The following is a 19,275-nucleotide window of genomic DNA, read 5'->3' on the forward strand; positions in this document are numbered from 1 at the left end:
AGAAGGTACACACTATACATTTTTAAACAGTGATTTATTTTGAAAACTTCAGATTAGTTTTACAGCTATATCAGAAAGTGAATGATTGGTTATTTCATTTACCAAAAGTAATTGAAGCAGATATTTAAGAAGTCATTGGGAGGTGAACTATCTCCAATTCAACAGGTTAATCGTTACTGTTTGGAGGATTTTCTTGCCATGCTGTTTTAGGAAGAGAACATCACCAAACAGACATTTAAATTGTTTTATTTAACTAAAACAATGTTAAGTATTCTGGATTTTTTTCTTCAACAGCAAACATAATAATTTAACAAAACAAGCATATGTCCCTCGCTTCTCAAATTTATCTTCAGACTTTTTCTCCTTGTCCAGATCTATTCCGCCCCCAACAATCTTCAATTCATTGAACTTTTTGAAACTTTGGACTTTTAAAGAGAGATAAGGGATTGACTCTGTTTACCCAAATTTGCAGAGACACAATAGAGGTCTGCTATTTCTCACCTCTGTATTTATTTAAAAACATTTTTGCTGTTAACAAGCATGTTACCTCTGGAGAGAGACATCCACAGTTTGAGAATTGCAAAACTAAGCATCTCTGATGGTATCTTCTAGACTGAGCCCTGAGTCCCATTGGGTAGATTGAAAGATTAACCTAAATAATCTATACAGAAGCCTGTGGAACCCCATAAGATTGGATCCCTAATCCATGAACTATTGGAACTCATTTACAAAACTTTTCTTAAACATTACATGAATATATTGTCAAATGCTATAGAACAGGGGTTCTCAAACTGGGAGTTGGGTCCCTTTAGGGGGTCACAAAGTTATTACGTGGGAGGTCGAGTTGTCAGCCTCCACCCCAACCCTGCTTTGCCTCTCACATTTATAATGGTATTAAATATATATATTTAAAAAGTGTTTTTAATTTATGTGGGGGGTCGCACTCAGAGGCTTGCTATGTGAAAGGGGTCACCAGTACAAAAGTTTGAGAACCACTGCAATAGAATTTATAATCCCTATTCCATGATGAGCTCTTTGAGTTATAATATATCTTAATTTAAATTATCTTTCAATAGTTTTTTTCCTCAAAAATCATTTTATCAAAAATCCAATTTAAATAAAAATCTGACTTTTTTAAAAAAATCATTGTTTCCAGGGTGGATAAAAATAAATGTTTAAAAATGATTTGGCTAACTGGTTGTCTACAGCTGAAAATCTTGCCAAACATGACTGCCTATTATTCTCCTTCTCCCTGTCCCAACTGCTGTTGAAACTGGTCACATCGGTAAGACAGTATATTCTAGCATCCGTCACAATAAGGTGCCTATCATGCTAGCTTATGCCAGGTGTCAAACTCATGGGCCTTGTTGGTGCTGGAGAAATTTTCAGTTAACTACAACAGGGTCTGATGCAGGTTTAGTTGAACTTGTGGGAGTTCCAGTGTAAACAAATTGCTGCTGGCCAGATATATATATCTTTGGTGTACACAGAGACAACCATTTTTATCATCTGACCCACCTTCTGTTAACATGTTTGAACCTTGCTAGGCACCAGGAATGATCCTGAATCTGGTTCTGCCTGGGTGTGTCTCAGGGATGTCTTAAAACAACTCTGGAATGGTTAAAAGTGGATGGGCTATGTAGTCTTGAAAGCAGTTTCATTAACAGGCTTAGACTATTGGGTTCCTCTAGATTATGCTAGTGTGGCATTAGCAGGTAGATGACATTAGTTTTTTGTTTTATTTAGCTGCTGCTTAGGGCTGGTTTGCACACGGTTTGAGCTTCAGTTTAACAATCTAGTTTAGTTAAATTGGGTGTTGCATCAGAATCTTTGCTCAAATTGCATGTAGACAAAGTCTAAACTATCACCATGTCCTGGGCTGGTATACCCTTAAGGTAGGCAGGTAAGGGTGTTATAGCCCTGCAGCTGAGTCCTAATGACCACTCTAATCCTCAGGGCTGCATGGACTAGTGGCTAGAGTCTATATGGCAGCTCTCCTCTGCGGGGCCTAGTGGTCAAGGGGAAAATGGGCCACCTCCCAGGGGTGAGTGGTGGCCGGGGTAGAGGGGGACCTGGGCCCTCCCTGCTCCACCCAGGAACCTGATAGCAGTGAATGGATTCCTCACTTGGCCAGCAGGGATCCATACAAAACATGCTGCCTTTGTCCCGGTTTCACCACTGGACCAATATCTAGTTCCCCTGGGCTACTTCCTACCCTATTTTCCAGTGCTGCCATCCACAGGTCTCCTGGGTCTCTGATCATCGGCTGGCGAAGCTCATAATGGCTCCGTCTTCTTTTGGGCTTCTGTGGGCAGGTGGGCATGCTCCTGGGTCTCAGTGTGTTTGACATCTGGGGCTCCAGTGGCTCCCAGGAAGGAGCCTGCAATGTGCATCCTCCTCCTTCATTGATCAGGGCAGACTGAGCTGGGCTGCTCCCTTTTATACTGAGGCTCCAGTTGGAGCATGCCCAGCAGTGGTGAGGAGGTGTGGCTTCCTCTGCCTACAATATGGGGTTAACCCTTCTCATCTAGTGTGGGCTGGTACACCCCATCACACACCACCAGTCTGATTTAACAGTGTGAGGTCATTGAGATGTATTTTCTTTTGAAGGTCCTTGCCTCATTACCTTGCGTTTTTCTATTGAACAGCATAGTTACTTTTGATAATAAAAGTCTGTCATAGGTCATTTTAAATTTGAGTGCTCTATCCCTTTGTATCAATACATCTTCATCCCTAAACAGTCACCTGCAAAATCTCTACCATTTGCAAAATGTATCAAGTTATTCCTCGGTGACAGAATAGTCAACAGTAACTTTTCCCTAAACTGGTCTGTTGGACACATGGTAATTCAGGTGAGATGTTTTCCACATCTCACTCAGTTGTTCTTCTGATTGTAGGGTTTTTTCCCCAATGTGTCTTGCATTTTCTCTTGTCTACCTGGAAATGGAGAAAAGTGATTGTAACATTCTTTTGACATTTTTATAGTCATAAGTGCCATATGATACTGATTTTTATCGCTTTCTTCGTTGTCTGTATCTTTTCTAGTGTTTTTATTCACTAATGTTTGTCATTTTCAAAGCTGTGTTTTCTACTAAACACAACCCCTATATCATTCTTGCTGACTGTCACAATGATGATTTACATTTACTTGTATCATGGTAAAGTCTACAGGCCCTAATGAGATTGAGGTTTTATTATGCTCAATATTGTACAGACCCTTAGTAAGATACAGACCCTACCCCAAGAAGCTTACAGTGGGATAGATGAGACTGAAAGGGTGGGATAAAGGAAGTGGTAGTGTCTTCGTTTTACAGATGAGGAACAGAATGATTTGGAGATTTGCCTAATTTCACTCAGGCAGAGCTTAAAACTGAACCAGATCTCCTGAGATCCAGTTCCACATATTAACCACAAGACCAACCTTCCCCTCTGTTAATTTCTAACGTGTTAATATAGTCTGACTATAATAAACAGTTGGAAAGTATAGCACTTTAAGGCTATGCAGTTCTATTTTTCTGAACACTGAAGTGTGCTAGGCACCTCACAAGGACACATTCTGTACCCTGAAGATCTTTCAATCTTCAAATAAGACAAAGCAAGTGAGAACAACTAACAATGTGAGTTTTAATATGTGAGAGGAAGCATATGTTGCGTATTTCATGCTACCAGGGCCGTCTCCAGGCACCAGCTTATCAAGCAAGTGCTTGGGGTGGCAACTCCGGAGCGGGGCGGCACTTTCAGATATTCGGCGGAGGGTCCCTCACTCCCGCTCGGAGCGAAGGACCTCCCGCTGAATTTCCGCAGATTGCGGCCGAGGCTTTTTTTTTTTTGGGCTGCTTGGGGCGGCAAAACCCCTGCAGCCGGCCCTGCATGCTACAAATATAATGCAAAGATTGCTTACATATTACGTGTCTTAAAATGACAGACGTATATGCCTTGTTCAATTCATTTAAATTATTTCTCAGTACCCAGTGATCAAGATAAGAATTTTAGCCTTAGAAATTTAATTGAACTTGAAATTTGTCAATGACTTTTTAAAATATTTGAGATAATGTAATTGACTATTACATTACACAGCATTTCTCTGTGAAATATAACTCTCTTCAAGGCTTTAAAACTAAATGGAAAGGTTTTCTTTGCGAAGCAGCTTGGTATATATCATCAGGTAAGGGAACATTTTTTCCCAAAGAAACTTGAGAGGGGAAAATCCATTAAACTTGATTGTTTTTTGTGTTTTTTGTTTTTTTTGGAAACTTTAATAGTTTATAGATTTAAACCATCAGTGAAGGATTCTTAATTAATTGGATAACTTTTTTCTTCTTTTTTTCAATCCCCATACATAAAGAACTAATCTGGTTATTATTAATCCTGTCTGACTTCAGCCTGCAAGCTGTAGTTTACACTTCTCGCACCTTGTACTGTGATCACATTGCATATTTCAAGCTAAGCAACGTTGTGCCTATTCAGTATTTCTTTGGGAAACCTCTAAAGAACACTTTCTGTAGATGGAGCAGGAAGTAGTGTTGCCGATTCATTATGACAGTGTTCTCGTTAAGGCTGTATATACACTGCACAGTTTACAGCAACATGACTGTGCTGCTAAAGCCTTGTTGCTGTAAGGCAGGCATTGTAGGCACTCTGTCGTCAGAAGAGAGCTTTCCTGCTGACAAAATAAAACCATCCCCAACGAGGGGCAGTAACTTTGTTGGCGGGAGAGCATCTCCTCCAACAAAGCGCTGTCCACGCCAGGGCTTTTCATCAGTAAAACTTTTGTCAGTCGGGGTGTGGTTTTGGGGTTTTTTGTGTTTTTTTTTTTTTTCCACACCCTGGAGCAACAAAAGTTTTACAGACGAAAGTGTAGTGTAGACACAGAAGCAGCTTGGGATCCTTCAGGTTGCTATACGAAATCTAGGTTATAATAGATATTGGATCAGAGCCCAATATAACTATAGCTAAAATAGTAGGTACAAATACTAAATTTCAGTATGCACACAAACTTAATATCCATCACGTTACGGTGATGTAAACCAACAAAACCAGAAAAATGCCTAATGACGGATCTAATTCTGCAAATTTACGCACACTAGAAAGTTAATCACATGATTAGACCAGTACGCTTCAGTGTGAAACTGTCTGACACAGAATATCAAACATCCACTATCTTGAATAGCCAAACCTGTTAATGGCTCCATGCATCCTCTTTTCTTAAAGATCAAGTAATATAATTTTAGTGATCAAACATACTTGTTTATATATAAACATTAAGTGGAATTAAGAGTTCAATATAACTTAATTTTTTCAAATTCTTCCAATTGTAGCACTTTTTCTTCCATAGAGATGTGATTATGCTTGAAGAATTGCTCAATGAAAGTGGCAATGTCTTTTAATTTGAGAAGTCAGAAAATTCTGTATAGAATTTAAACACATCATTTTCCTTTGGCTGAATCTAAAAAGTCCAGTTGTTTCTGGTTCTGAAATCACAGATGATACACATTCTGCATTTGGAACAATTGTGTTTGATGTTTGAGCCAGCTTATGATCCTTTAGCTGTATTGGTTCTGCAGCACTTTCATTAGTTGAAGTAAATGCAGACATAAAAATATTCCGTTATGCCGTCCATGCTTAAAACTTGGGGTTTGAATTTTCCAAGGCCAAAGATGAATAAAAACTTACATTTTTTACACTCTTTGATTTATTAAACATTCCCTTGCAGCATTGGATACCCAGACACAACGGCATTGTGCTGGTATATGAAAACCAGAAAGTGAAACTGGCCAGTCTAGTTCACTGTCCAAGCTGAGTGAAATGCAAAAAATAGAACAGCATAAGTGATGAAAAGGAAAATTGGATTTTTAAAATCTTTTAATCTACAGTTTTAGTAATACAGGTAAGGGAAAAATTAAATATTTAATCTTGAAAGTGTCAGATACTTATTGTAAAAATAAGCTGGGAAACACTTTTCTAAAAAGATATAATAAAACAAAATACTTAGGAACTATCACTCAAAATCCTTTTAATTTGGAAGTAGTAGCAGGGAAAATATTATGTCTAATATCTTGTTCAAACCTAGAAATCTGTCAGTCTTCATAGAGATATGCAAACACATCTTGCACTTTTCCTCCAATTTTCTGTTCTGAACAGAACAGTGGTGACACGTCTCCTTTCTTACATTTTTTTTCTGCTGTAAAGCGTGTAGGCATATATTAGTGAATGTATGGTGTATAAGTACATATTCTGACAGACAAAAAAATTGTGAAAATTAGCTGATTTCTTATGACATTTAGATGGTAGAATCTGTAAACCAGCCCAAACTTTCCAATTTACACCATTGTATACCCTTCCTATCTCGCATGCAGTTGTGGCTTGTATGTGTAATTTTAAAAGGAATACCAGCTTTGAAAGTTAAAGGCTAAAATGGCCCATCTATGGGAAAGGAAGATATAGTTAGACTTGAAATGTAATAGAGCTGTATAATGTACATGCTAAGAGAGAACGCTAGGTACATTTATAACCATTTGTGTTCAAATGCTCAGCTCCCACTAAACATTCACTATTGGAGTGGAACTCCTAATCCCTGGTCTGTGCCTGAAGATCAGCTTTTATGGAAAGTTTTGAGAAAAATCCCTTTAGTAATTTCAGTGGGAAAATACAACTCTTCCATTGAAGAAGAAAATCAACCCACTTATTTAACACAACTAGCAGCAATAACAGGTTTGAGAGCTGGCATGGACATAAGCAGAGTTAGAAAAATCTACTCCTCTGTTCACCCAGGATAGATGGGAAGCTTTTTTGGGTTAGTGCCGTCAGCTTCTTCAGAATCTGAACTGCTTCAAGAATTGTTTCTAGCCTTATGACTATGATAACCTGCAAATGTGAATTGAGCATAAACCAAAGCAGTGCTAACTTCTCAACAGGCAAACATCTTCCGTTCCACTGCTGCTACCAGGTTTGCAAAGACACAGCAGAACGAAAACTGACCAGTCCTGTCACTTTTCATTGCTGCTATTCAAAACCCAGGTCAGTTTCACTCTGCTGATATAGGGAAACCTACTGTGTGAGTAGAAGCAGAGGTGGGCACTAAAGCTATTCACTAGACAGAAAGATTGAAAAACAGATGGGAGAAGGAGTAAAATAGGTGAAATTGGGTTGAGCAATCAGAAATCTGAGGGAGAGGTAAACTGGTAGAGATCCCCCATCCATCCTTCCAGCTACTAGTATGGATGTAGTGGGGAAATGAGAGAACATTCCTTATTTCTAGCAGCCTGAAAGACAGGGAGTCATTCCAAAGTCACATGTAAAGACGGAACTCTGCTGAAAACTCTAACAAGTCTTGTTCATTTCTGATCTTTTATTGTCTGTCCTGTGGTGATTATACATTTTGAGCTCTTACTGAGGTTTTTCTTAATGTAGGTTACACATTATAAGCAATATCCACCTAATACAAGCAAAGTTTATTCCTACTTTGAATGTCGTGAAAAGAAGACTGAGAACTCCAGATTAAAGAAGGTGAAATATGAGGAAACCGTTTTTTACGGGTTGCAGTACATTCTAAATAAGTACTTAAAAGGTATTTGTCTCATTATTTCAGATAAAACATAAATCTCCATATTTTTCTCCAAACTTCTTGAATTCTGATAGTTGAAGCAGTTTAATTATTTTAACTCTGTGTTGTTTTTTAAAATTTGAAGTCTCATTTTATTCTCGTGACTCTCAAAAATGAGATGTCATCTTTTGTAAAATGATCTTCTACATTCAGTGCCTTCTATTTTTGTTAGGTATCAATGAGATAGTCAGCAAACTAAAAAGAATAACAAGTATTTTTATCTACAAAGATGTTGCCGTGTTTTAGATGAATGGTCATCTGAAACATCAAAACTTGAAAAAGATCAGAGCCAAAGAAAAGTTACCTGGAATCATTAAAAACGATAGCAACACCATTCTCTTTGAGAGTCAGTTAAGATTTGGAGGAAAATAAATTTTATGTTCAAAACTTAAAAAATGTACAATTTGCATTTTCTAATTAGTTATATGCATGTATTAGTAACTTGTGTTTTAGTGTGTTTGCCTTTAAATCTAGTAATGGTCTATAACAGAATTTTAATTGTTGACTGTGGTAGCTAAGTGTGCATTTTTTTTCCAGACCATTTAAAAATGTACATCTTAAAACTTCACATTGCATTATAAACCCATATTTGGAGGTACAATTATTTGGTTTTTGCACTTCAAGTAAATACCATCTATTTTGATTCTTCCTCTCATTCCGGTTTCTGTTATACCAAAAAATCCTTTTCCTACATCATTGTTCAGAGACTGTGCAAATCTTAACCAAGACTCCACCAATTGCCAATCTCCGTTCTTGCCAAATGTTGGCACTCCAATAAAAAAATCATTTGGCAGTCCCATATCATTCACTGTGAACTTCCTCTTTTTGTACCTCCTTGAAATAGGAAAACTGTCCCAAAATAATCACAGCATGATTCAAATCAGTATACTTAGTCTTCAAAATCTCATTCTGGGGTAGGTTGTCAGAGGCTAGTTGACCTTACTATAAAAGCTTCTATAGAGCGCTAAAGAATTACAGGACAATATTAAACTTAATTCATTTTAGCATTTATGGAATGTGCCAGGTTATTAGTCCTGTAGGTTGAAGTCCCCTGTTTAGCACAAAAAGAGTATGACAGAGGCAATATCATTGCAAGCTTCCTCAGAGTGTCCTGCTAAGGTGCCTCAATCCTGTTTTGAAGAGATCATCAATGTGGATGAACATAGCTTAGTATCCACGCTAATTCAGACTTTCGGTGCTTTGCTGAATGTTGACTCCTTCTCTGGGAACAGTGTTGAGGGCATCAACTCATTCCATGTAGATGCTGACCAGCCATCAATTGATAGTGACCTCAAATTATTACAAACCTGAGCTGAATTTGAACTACTGATCTATAAGTGACAGGTCTTCTGTTCCCATACCAATTTTCTTAGCCATCCTGTCTCTCTTACAATACAACTTAAAAGCCAAAAATGATGCTTTTAAGCATAGCATTCGCTATGGCAGGATTGCCCTCCAAAAGCTCTTTGTACTCAAAGTAACTTTTTCATGTCTGGGAGGAGACTTTTTGATAATAAAAGCTTCATCTTTTATTTATTCATAAAGAGCTGCTTAATAATGCTTGGCATTAAAAAATTATTGCATTGTCTGAACTTATTTTTAACTGCTTTTCATTGCAGGCAAAGTGATAACCAAAGAAAAAATCCAGGAAGCCAAAGAGGTGTACAGGGAGCATTTTCAAGATGATGTCTTCAATGAAAAGGGATGGAACTATATTCTTGAGGTAAAAATCTGTGTTTTTTGTATATTTTAATTCAAGGAAATTCTAGGTAAGATTTGTGCATTAGTTACTCCCATCTTTAGGATCATTGCTGTAGTGTGCAAGGACTAGCAGCTGTCACAGAATAATCAAATAATTGTAAATCCATAAAGCCAAGTAGTTTTCATCCTTACAAATACCAGATATGGCTTTCTGGGTAATAGGGATTTACTGCTGCCGTCTCCTGCTAGTATGAGTGGGGGCTTGTTGGCAAATTTCACTATATAATACAACATTTAGTGCCTGGTTATGACATTAAAATCACTTTCTCTAATTAATCATAATTGCTTTTCTTCTAATGCAGAAAGCACTACAACTTTTTGCATGAGTAACTAGTAAATGGAGAAAATACATTTTAATTGGTATATGAAAATCGGGTGTCTAAATTTTGTAGTGCTACTTAAAATAAGTTTTGTTATGAGATATAGAGAACAGTTAGGAATTTTTCTGAGACACACAAATTCCAAAATAACTATCTTTGAAAATGTTATTTTTAGTGTGTAATTTTTTTCAAAGAAATGAGAGCATTTTCTCTTTGTGTGGGCAGATTTGTTCTGTTCTTTCCACTCACTAAAGGTTGCTGCATTGCCAATTTTTATGTTAGACTGAACTATTTCTTCGAAAGCATTGTGTATTCCATTAATGATCATGACTGAGGTATTTGATGGCATGTGACTATGAACATATTGGCATGTCTGGATGTCCTTTAGCAACCAAAATGGACAATAAGAATGGAAATTCTCCACTTTCACAAAGCGTAACATTAGTGACAAGGTAAATCAAACTGTTTTTCTCCATTCTACCATTTACTCCAGAGTGGTGAAGGGGTGGGTGTCTGCCTACTTCTGTTCATAGATCCTTTGAATAAATTACTATGATTTTCCCATATTACTTCTCCTGAAGAGAACCAGAACTTATTTTACTGTTTAATGACCTGGTTTCCTTTTTCCTCTTTAGGTTGTCTCTTTTTATCACCATTTACTCACCAATAAATAATTTAAAGCCTTATTGTTGGATGGTCTTTTCTAGGCTTCTGTCTTGTGAGATTGTAATAGGCATGGTCATCTTTGGTCAGTCTAGTAAACTGGTTCCTTGCTGTATATAAATGTGATAAGGCTCTTAAACAGGAAAGGACTCTGATGATACCTCTAAAACTCTAGTGATTTCTTGGAAATACCTGGATTTCTAGGATGCGTCTCCATGTGAAAGTGCTTCTGAAATTCTGAACGGAAGTGTTTTTTATTAAAAGTTATACTGATTAATCTTTGACAACTGGAGCTGTTGAAGCAGCATTTTGACATTCATTGGGATATCACTGGATAATGTGTTTTGATACTAGCTACAAAACTGCACCATTTTTCTAAAGCAGCACCATTTTGGTACATACGTTCATTTTAACACACTTTTGTACACTTTATGGAAAGACTCCTAAGGCATGTTCATTTGGGTCTACGCAAGCTGCTACTTATCAGTTTAGTTCATTGTGCTATTTCAGTAGCTTATACTAGTTATTTTACAGTTGCTGTCTCATAATTTATTCATTGCAAACAGGCAGCGACGACATATTCCACAGAGTCTTGAATATTTCAAGCATGAAAGTTAATGTTGACAATTGTTTTGAAATTGAAAAAATAAAACTTTGGGAGACTGGATTCCATGGTCAGTGGATAGAGTAGATGATCCTTTTGAGAGCGGTTGTACACTGATTCCCATTTAAAGATATTTTTTCTCTTAAAACAAATGTCTGCACCAAGACATAATCAGACCATTTAAAATATGGATGCCAGCTGGAGTAACTGTCAAGGTAAAACACCACAGAAAATTGAATGGCAAAGATCTGTTAAATGAACACTTCTGTGGACCAAACAAATTATTCTTTTTTTTTTTTTTTTTTTTAAACAGCAGGGTCTCCTTAAATGAGTGTGTTCAAAGAATAACATTGTTAAATATCCTTTAGTGGAACATGGTTATTTATTCATTTTGTGGAATTGGTGCCTTTTTAAATGTATAGGTTTTGGTGCATTTGAGCGGGGGTTTTGTTTTGTTTTTTTTAAATATTCAGTTTATTTCACTGTAAATTCTTTCTTTTTAGCAAATATAAAGCCTGATTTTGCTCCACTGAAGTCAATGGAGGCGGGGCTGGCCAAGCTGGTCCTACACTCTAATGCTGCTATTAATTTCTCTTACAGAAGTATGAAGGGCATCTTCCGATAGAAGTAAAGGCTGTTCCTGAAGGCTCAGTCATTCCCAGAGGAAATGTACTCTTCACAGTAGAAAACATGGATCCAGAGTGCTACTGGCTCACTAACTGGGTTGAGGTCAGTCTTTTAAAAAATTAAGCTTTCATTAAAAATAAAGTATGGGGTCACAATCATTTTACTTGGGTTTAAGGTGAGATCTCTGGAACCAGCTGGTTTCTGTTTTCAAAAGATCTGTCTCTCTTTCTTGAAGCCTGCTGCAGAAGTGCTATGTTGTGATAGGCTTATTTAATAAATAGGGGAAATTCACAACAGTGCTCGTACATGTTGTGGGGATTGGCTTTTGTGTGCATTGGTCTGCAGCTCAGGAAGTTTGACTCCTGCAGTGAGTAGTTGCTTGGCCCACCTCACAATAAAAAGGACTTATTCAATTAAATCTGACTCTTAAGCAAATTATTTTGGACATAGCCAATATTTCTTGCATCACTTCTAAAAATGAGGAACACCTCTTGGAAGAGTGTATGTTAACAGACAGAAGTAGAATTGGGGAATGATGTGATGGTACTCTCCCAATAAGTGGCTTGTGCACACATTGAAACCATTTGCCATACCTAATTTGCTAAGTCTTTGCAGCCCATACAGATTTCCCCTTGGTTTATTGCCAGCAGCCCCAGTTGTGCTTGGCTCATTGCCAAATGGGGATTTTTTGAGTCTTGATCAAGCATATTTCACTTATGTGTACCTGATAACAATGAGTTTTGTTGTTGTAGACTATTCTTGTTCAGTCATGGTATCCAATCACAGTGGCCACAAATTCCAGGGAGCAGAAGAAAATTTTGGCAAAGTATTTGCTAGAGACATCTGGCAGCTTAGAAGGACTGGAGTATAAACTGCATGACTTTGGCTACAGAGGAGTTTCTTCACAAGAGGTAACACTAATTGCCCAATAGCTTGAGAAGTCTAATTCTATTTAAACAAATGTAGCATAGCCAGGAATTTATAGCATTTTGGCACACATACCTTTTGACTATTTCTGACACTGTGGAGTCTCATAATGTTAGGAAAGTCTGGATTATTGGAGCAGTGTGTGTTGGGAGTACTTTCCTGAGAACTTTTTCCTTCTCTTAGTGCCTTCAAGTACAAAATTAAAGAAACTGCAGTTTACTTAAATATCAAGATCTGGAGAGCTTTTCTCTTTATGGAAATTATCTTCTGGATAGTATGAGACTGTGTTTAAACTAAAGACAGGAGAAACTAGAATTAAACAAGAGCTTTGGTGTAACAGAACTAACCCTGTACAATACTTGATAATTAGGCTTCATGATTGGATGATTTAGTTGGGGAGATGGGGATTGGTCCTGCTTTGAGCAGGGGGTTGGACTAGATGACCTCCTGACATCCCAGCCAACCCTGATATTCTATGATTTGGCACTGTAATTTAAAGTGATGTCTCTGTTTCTCAGACAGCAGGAATAGGAGCATCTGCTCACTTGGTAAACTTTAAAGGAACTGATACAGTAGCAGGAATTGCTTTAATTAAAAAGTACTATGGAACGAAAGACCCTGTTCCAGGATATTCTATTCCAGCTGCTGAACACAGGTAAGATTTTTTTTCCCTCCAGTTGTTTGAAACCCTTGCTGAATTTCTTTGTTTCTAGTGTTAACACAACTATTTTTCCATGTCCTTTCTTTGCATGTGGAAATGCTTGCTTCACTCCACATAAGGAGGCAGATAAAACCTCTTCAGTCTTTTTGTGTGGCATGCAGTATGAGTAGATACTAGTCCAGCAGTTAAGGCAGAAGTGAACCTTGCCAGCTGATGCATGTATAATGTACTGATCTATTTTTCAAGAAACTTATTTAGGTTCAAAATGAGAATGTAACTTGGGGGGGTTTTAGTCAAGTTGTAAAGTCATAATTAAAACATCTTGAACATTTGTATTCTCACTGGGCAACAATTTGATACTGGGGCCCAATTCTTTAGCACAGCTCTCTGAAAATGCATGAGAAGTCACAAAAGTTGCCAGTGTCAGCACTCCCAACACAAGACCTCTCCCCCAAGCAGAGGTAGTTAAGGTATAATAAGCTTCCCATCATGTCAGGACCCTGGCTGAAGAATTAGGCCTCTCTATGTGATCAATCCTTGATCTCTACTGACCCCCCACAAGAAGGATGAGAATTGTGACAGTGGTTGTTATATTTTGAACACTCCTTTGAGACTGACACATTCATTTCAAACATCATATCACAGTCGTTAGCTGGTAACTTTCAGCTACTCCTGACCTGTACTGGATTTCGATACAGAGACGAAAGTGTCTGCATTTTATTACCTTGTGCTATCCAGTCTACCCTCTTAAATGGGTAAAAACTTAGCACAATTCCATATTATTCTTAGTGTTTAATGTCATAAATATTCTAAGCTGGTAAACTGGGGTACATGATTCCAGTTTGAAGACTGGATTTACTTTGTATAGTGGTCATCTCTGAGCAGTAAATATCTGTCCAGGTCAGTGTTTCTGGAGCAATCTAAGTATGGGATTTAATGACTAATTGGAAATCTAGAGAACTGTTGTATAAGTTGGTGGAAGTTCAACAGGCTGCCCAGTGCTTTTGACTTTTTTATTTTAGGCTTGGCAGAAGCAACTGTAAATTTAAAGTGTAATTTAAGAAAATATACTAATAGTTGTAATAAATGTTCTGTGCACAGTGATGTTCATTGGCATGGTGATGTTAAAGTCAACAGCTTAAGTAGTCCCAGTTGAGATTCTGTTTGGTAAATGCATATTGCAGCCATTCTCTCCGAGCCGCTAATAAGTTTGAAGAGGCTCATGCAAGCCACTTCTCAAATCGTTCCAAGTTCTCCAGGATTGGAGTGCTGTCAGTGCTGTGCTTGTAGCTGGCACCTGGCTGTGCATGTTCCCATTATTGCCACAGCTCCTCTTGGAAAAGGAACTTCCTTTTTGCATCTCTTTGCTAACATTGCTGAGGGTGCCTGTGAGGGGAGAGAACCACCAGAGTGGATAAGTGCGTCTACTTTTTAAGTGACAGATTTTATGCTACCAAGAGAAGTTTTTACTAACATAATTTTAGTGCCAAGTGCTGCAAACATATAAGCATGTTGCTTAACTTCAAGCACGAGTAGCCTCATTGTAGTCAATAAGACTATTGATGTAAGTAGTTCTGTACCTGGTTAAGTGTTAGAAGTATTTAAGGCCTTGATAGTGCAGAGTTTTACAAAACTGCACAGGTGAAAAATAAGATTCCCATCCAGTATCAGCATTTTAGAAAAAACAACCCAGCATTTATATGTAAATCCCTTCGCCCTGGCATGCATTACACACACCCCCACCCCCCAGCTACGGTGCTCTTGGAGGAGGAGGTGGTGGAGCTGAGCTGCTGCTGAACAGCCAGTCTGTCAGCCTGGAGGAGCTGGTCCTGAGAGGAAGTCAGGTGCACACCCCCTGCTAGCTGAGTACTTGCATGTCATCCACTCCCTAGCAGTAGAGGACTCTGTCCTTACTCCTCCACCTCCTCCCTTGCCCCTCTCTTCCCCACCCCCCTCACCCCAGGCCAGAGTGCTGCTCTCCATTCAACCTGGTTCCATTGTCTTAGGCAGGGGTCCCTAACCCCCGGTCCGCGGCCCGGTACCGGTCCGCGGCCTCTTAGAAACCGGGCCGCGAACCGACCCAGTGGAGCTTCCACAGGCACGACTCCAGCTGAACCCCGGGAGCAGCGGACCTCCCGCAGGCACGACTGCGGAGGGAGCGCTCGTCCCGCGGCTCAGCTGGACCTCCCGCAGGCACGCCTGCGGAGGGTCCGGCAAACAAAACCGGTCCCTGGACCTAAAAAGGTTGGGGACCTCTGGTCTTAGGGATGCCTGTTCCCCACTCTGCTGCCTTCACAAGGGCTCTTCCCTCTTTTGCAGAGAATGGTGAAGTGAGTGAAGGGACAGGACATAGAACCTCAGGCACCACTAGTGGCAAGAGGAATCTGTTCCCTCATAGCCTGTACCCAGTGTTGGGAAACCAGCTTGCAGCCAAATAGAAGGAGATTTTATTTATTCTACCCTATTCTAATCTACAGAATGATTAACCAGCCACCAATTAGGCTTGGTGTCCAGGTTTGGAAATGCAGACAGGCGCCCTCTACAAAGTACTATAGACCTCAGATTGAAGGGGATGGGTGACGTTTGTCGGATCACTGCCTGAGAAGGATAGTAAGATGCTAAGGCGGAACACTTTTGAGAGATTCCCTTGTAAAATTAGCAGCAATACATTGATTGAGCTTCTTTTATAGTTCATATAAACTACTTGAAGATATTTAAAGGACTGGGTCAGTTTGCATTATAGTTGGCTGTAGTTAGAGTACCTTTTACATACAGAAAAATACAAAACATGAGATTTAGCTGGCTCATGAACTTCAGTCTAATGCAGATCTTCAACTGATTTTCCAGTACCATAACCGCTTGGGGGAAAGACCATGAGAAAGATGCTTTTGAACACATAGTGACGCAGTTTTCTTCAGTGCCTGTATCTGTGGTCAGTGACAGCTATGACATCTACAATGCTTGTGAGAAAATATGGGGTGAGGACTTGAGGCATTTAATTGTATCCAGAAGTCCAAAGGCACCGCTGATTATTAGACCAGATTCTGGAAATCCTCTTGACACTGTGTTAAAGGTAATACTTTTGAAATAATTCTTCCAATGTAGAATTTTGAAATGGCTGTCTAACACATTTGGGAAAATTATTGATGAGCTAAAACTATTGCTGCACTAGGGTGTTTCATGTGTGATAGATCCAAAAATGTCCCTCATTAACCTTATCTGAGGAAACTCTGTTCCACATTCCCAATAGCTTGGTTTTTACTAAGCCAGTTACTCAACTACTTAGAGGTCTTAAAGCCATTTTTGGTCCCTTTTAGAACTCTGCAAGATTAGTCAGTGTATTAACTGTTTGAAGAACAGTATATATTATTGTTCTCAGTTGTGATGCAGAAAGATTCAGATGCATCTGAAACAGTGGGTTTTTTACCCACAAAAGCTTATGCCCAAATAAATCTGTTAGTCTTTAAGGTGCCACTGGACTCCTCATTGTTTTTTAGAAAGATTCTGGGATAATACAACATATTAGTGTCTCAGCACTTTCCAATAAGGAGTAAAATAGGAGGCTGACTAAGCATTAATCAAATGCCAAGCTAAAGTGACATTTCTCACCACTTAAGATAAGCCTGAAAATCCAAAGTCACTTAACATTGAAGCAATAAATTACACATGCTGCAGTACAAGGAAAGCTCCAAACCCTGTCAGATTTGCATTTAAACCAGAGACACTTGCTCTTTAACAATCAAAGAGCCACTTCGTCATACAGAACTGTAGAATAAGAACAGCCATACTGGGTCAGACCAAAGGTCCATCTAGCTCAGTATCCTGTCTTCCTACAGTGGCCAATGCCAGGTGCCCCAGAGCGAATGAACAGGTAATCGTCAAGTGATCCATTCCTTGTCGCCCATTCCCAGCTTCTGGCAAACAGAAGCTAGGGACACTATCCTGGCTAATAGGTCCATCAATGGCGATCTTCCATTAATTTATCTAGTTCTTTTTTTGAACCCTGTTATAGTCTTGGCCTTCATAATGTCGTCTGGTAATGAGTTCCACAGGCTCACTGTGCATTGTGTGAAGAAATACTTCCTTTTGTTTGTTTTAAACCTGCTCCCTATTAATTTCATTTGGTGACCTCTAGTTCTTGTGTTATGAGAAGGAGTAAATAACACTTCCTTATATGCTTTCTCCACACCAGTCATGATTTTATAGACCTCAATCATATCCCCCCTTAGCCGTCTCTTTCCAAGCTGAAAAGTCCCAGTCTTAATCTCTCCTCATATGGAAGCCGTTCCATACCCGTAATCATTTTTGTTGCCCTTTTCTACAAACCTTTTCCAATTTCAGTATATCTTTTTTGAGATGGGGCTACCACATCTGCACTTAGTATTCAAGATGTGGGCGTACCATGGATTTACATAGAGGCAATGTATCTTCTGCCTCATTATCTATTCCTTTCTTAATGATTCCCAACATTCTGTTTGCTTTTTTGACTGCTTCTGCACATTGAATGGATGTTTTAGAGAACTATCCACAATGACTCCAAGATCTTTCTTGAGTGGTAACAGCTAATTTAGACCCCATCATTTTATATGTATAGTTACGATTGTTTTCCAGTGTGCATTTATCAACATTGAATTTCATCTGTCATTTTGTTGCCCAGTCACCCAGTTTTGAGAGATCCTTTTGTAGCTCTTTGCTGTCTGCCTGGGACTGAAATACCTTGAGAAGTTGTGTGATCTGCAAAGTTTGCTGCCTCACTGTTTACCCCCTTTTCCAGATCATTTTATGAATTATGTTGAATAGTACTGGACCCAGTACAGACCCCTGGGGGATACCACTATTTACCTCTCTTTCTGAAAACTGACCATTTATTCCTACCCTTTCCGAGCTTTTAATCAGTTACCAGTCCACAAGAGGACCTTCCCTCTTATCCCATGACAGCTTACTTTGCTTAAGAGCCTTTGGTGACGGACCTTGTCAAAGGCTTTCTGAAAATCTAAGTACACTATATCCACTGGATCCCCCTTGTCCACATGCTTGTTAACCCCCTCAAAGAATTCTAGCAGATTGGTGAGGCATGATTTCCTGTTAAAGACCATGGTGACTCTTCCCCCAACAAATTATGTTCATCTATGTATCTGACAATTTTGTTCTTGACTGTAGTTTCAACCAGTTTGCCCGGTACTGAAGTCAGGTTTACCAGTGTCTGTAATTGCTGGGATCACCTCTGGAGCCCTTTTATAAAAATTGGCGTCACATTAGCTATCCTCCAGTCATGTGGTACAGAAGCTGATTGAAATGATAGGTTACAGACAACAGTTAGTAATGCTTCAATTTCATATTTGAGTTCCTTCAGAACTCTTGGGTGAATACCATCTGGTCCTGGTGACTTATTGCTGTTTAATTTATCAATTTGTTCCAAAACCACCTCTGACACCTCAATCTGGGACCGTTCCTCAGATTTGTCACCTAAAAAGAATGGCTCGGGTTTGGGAATCTCCCTCACATTCTCAGCCATGAAGACTGATGCAAAGAATTCATTTAGTTTCTCCACAGTGGCCTTATCATCCTTGAGTGCTCCTTTAGCATCGTGATCGTCCAGTGGCCCCACTAGTTGCTTAGCAGGCTTTCTACTTCTGATATACCTAAAACATTTTTTGCTGTTACTTTGAGTCTTTAGCTAGCTATTCTTCACATTCTTTTTTGGCCTTCCTAACTGTATTTTTACACTTCATTTGCCAGCATTTATGCACCTTTCTATTTTCCTCACTAGGATTTAACTTCCACTTTTTAAAGGATGCCTTTTTGCCTCTCACTGCTTCTTTTAATTTGTTGTTTAGCCACGGTGGCACACTTTTGGTTCTCTTATTATTTTTTTTAATTTGGGGTATACATTTTAAGTTGAACCTCTATTATGGTGTCTTTAAAAAGTTTCCATGCAGCTGGCAGGGATTTCACTTTTGGTGCTGTACTTTTTAATTTCTGTTTCAATAAATTCCTCAATTTTGTGTAGTTCCCCTTTCTGAAATTAAATGCTACAGTGTTGGCTGCTGTGGTTTTTCCCCCACCACAGGGATGTTAAATTTAATTATATTATGGTCACTATTACCAA

General features: G+C 38.9%; 1 protein-coding gene across 1 annotated transcript in view; it reads left to right on the forward strand.

Annotated features, from left to right (window-relative positions):
- The window catches only part of NAMPT (nicotinamide phosphoribosyltransferase), a 59,266-nt gene that overhangs the window by 19,000 nt on the left and 20,991 nt on the right, over window positions 1–19,275 (forward strand). The window contains exons 2-7 of the mRNA XM_039517034.1: window positions 7,411–7,567; window positions 9,223–9,326; window positions 11,552–11,680; window positions 12,331–12,489; window positions 13,024–13,160; window positions 16,014–16,239. Of these exons, the coding sequence (XP_039372968.1) occupies window positions 7,411–7,567; window positions 9,223–9,326; window positions 11,552–11,680; window positions 12,331–12,489; window positions 13,024–13,160; window positions 16,014–16,239 (912 nt within the window). The remainder of the gene's footprint in view (window positions 1–7,410; window positions 7,568–9,222; window positions 9,327–11,551; window positions 11,681–12,330; window positions 12,490–13,023; window positions 13,161–16,013; window positions 16,240–19,275) is intronic.

This window comes from Mauremys reevesii, linkage group 1, assembly GCF_016161935.1.
Source record: "Mauremys reevesii isolate NIE-2019 linkage group 1, ASM1616193v1, whole genome shotgun sequence".
NCBI classification, from domain to species: Eukaryota; Metazoa; Chordata; order Testudines; family Geoemydidae; genus Mauremys; species Mauremys reevesii.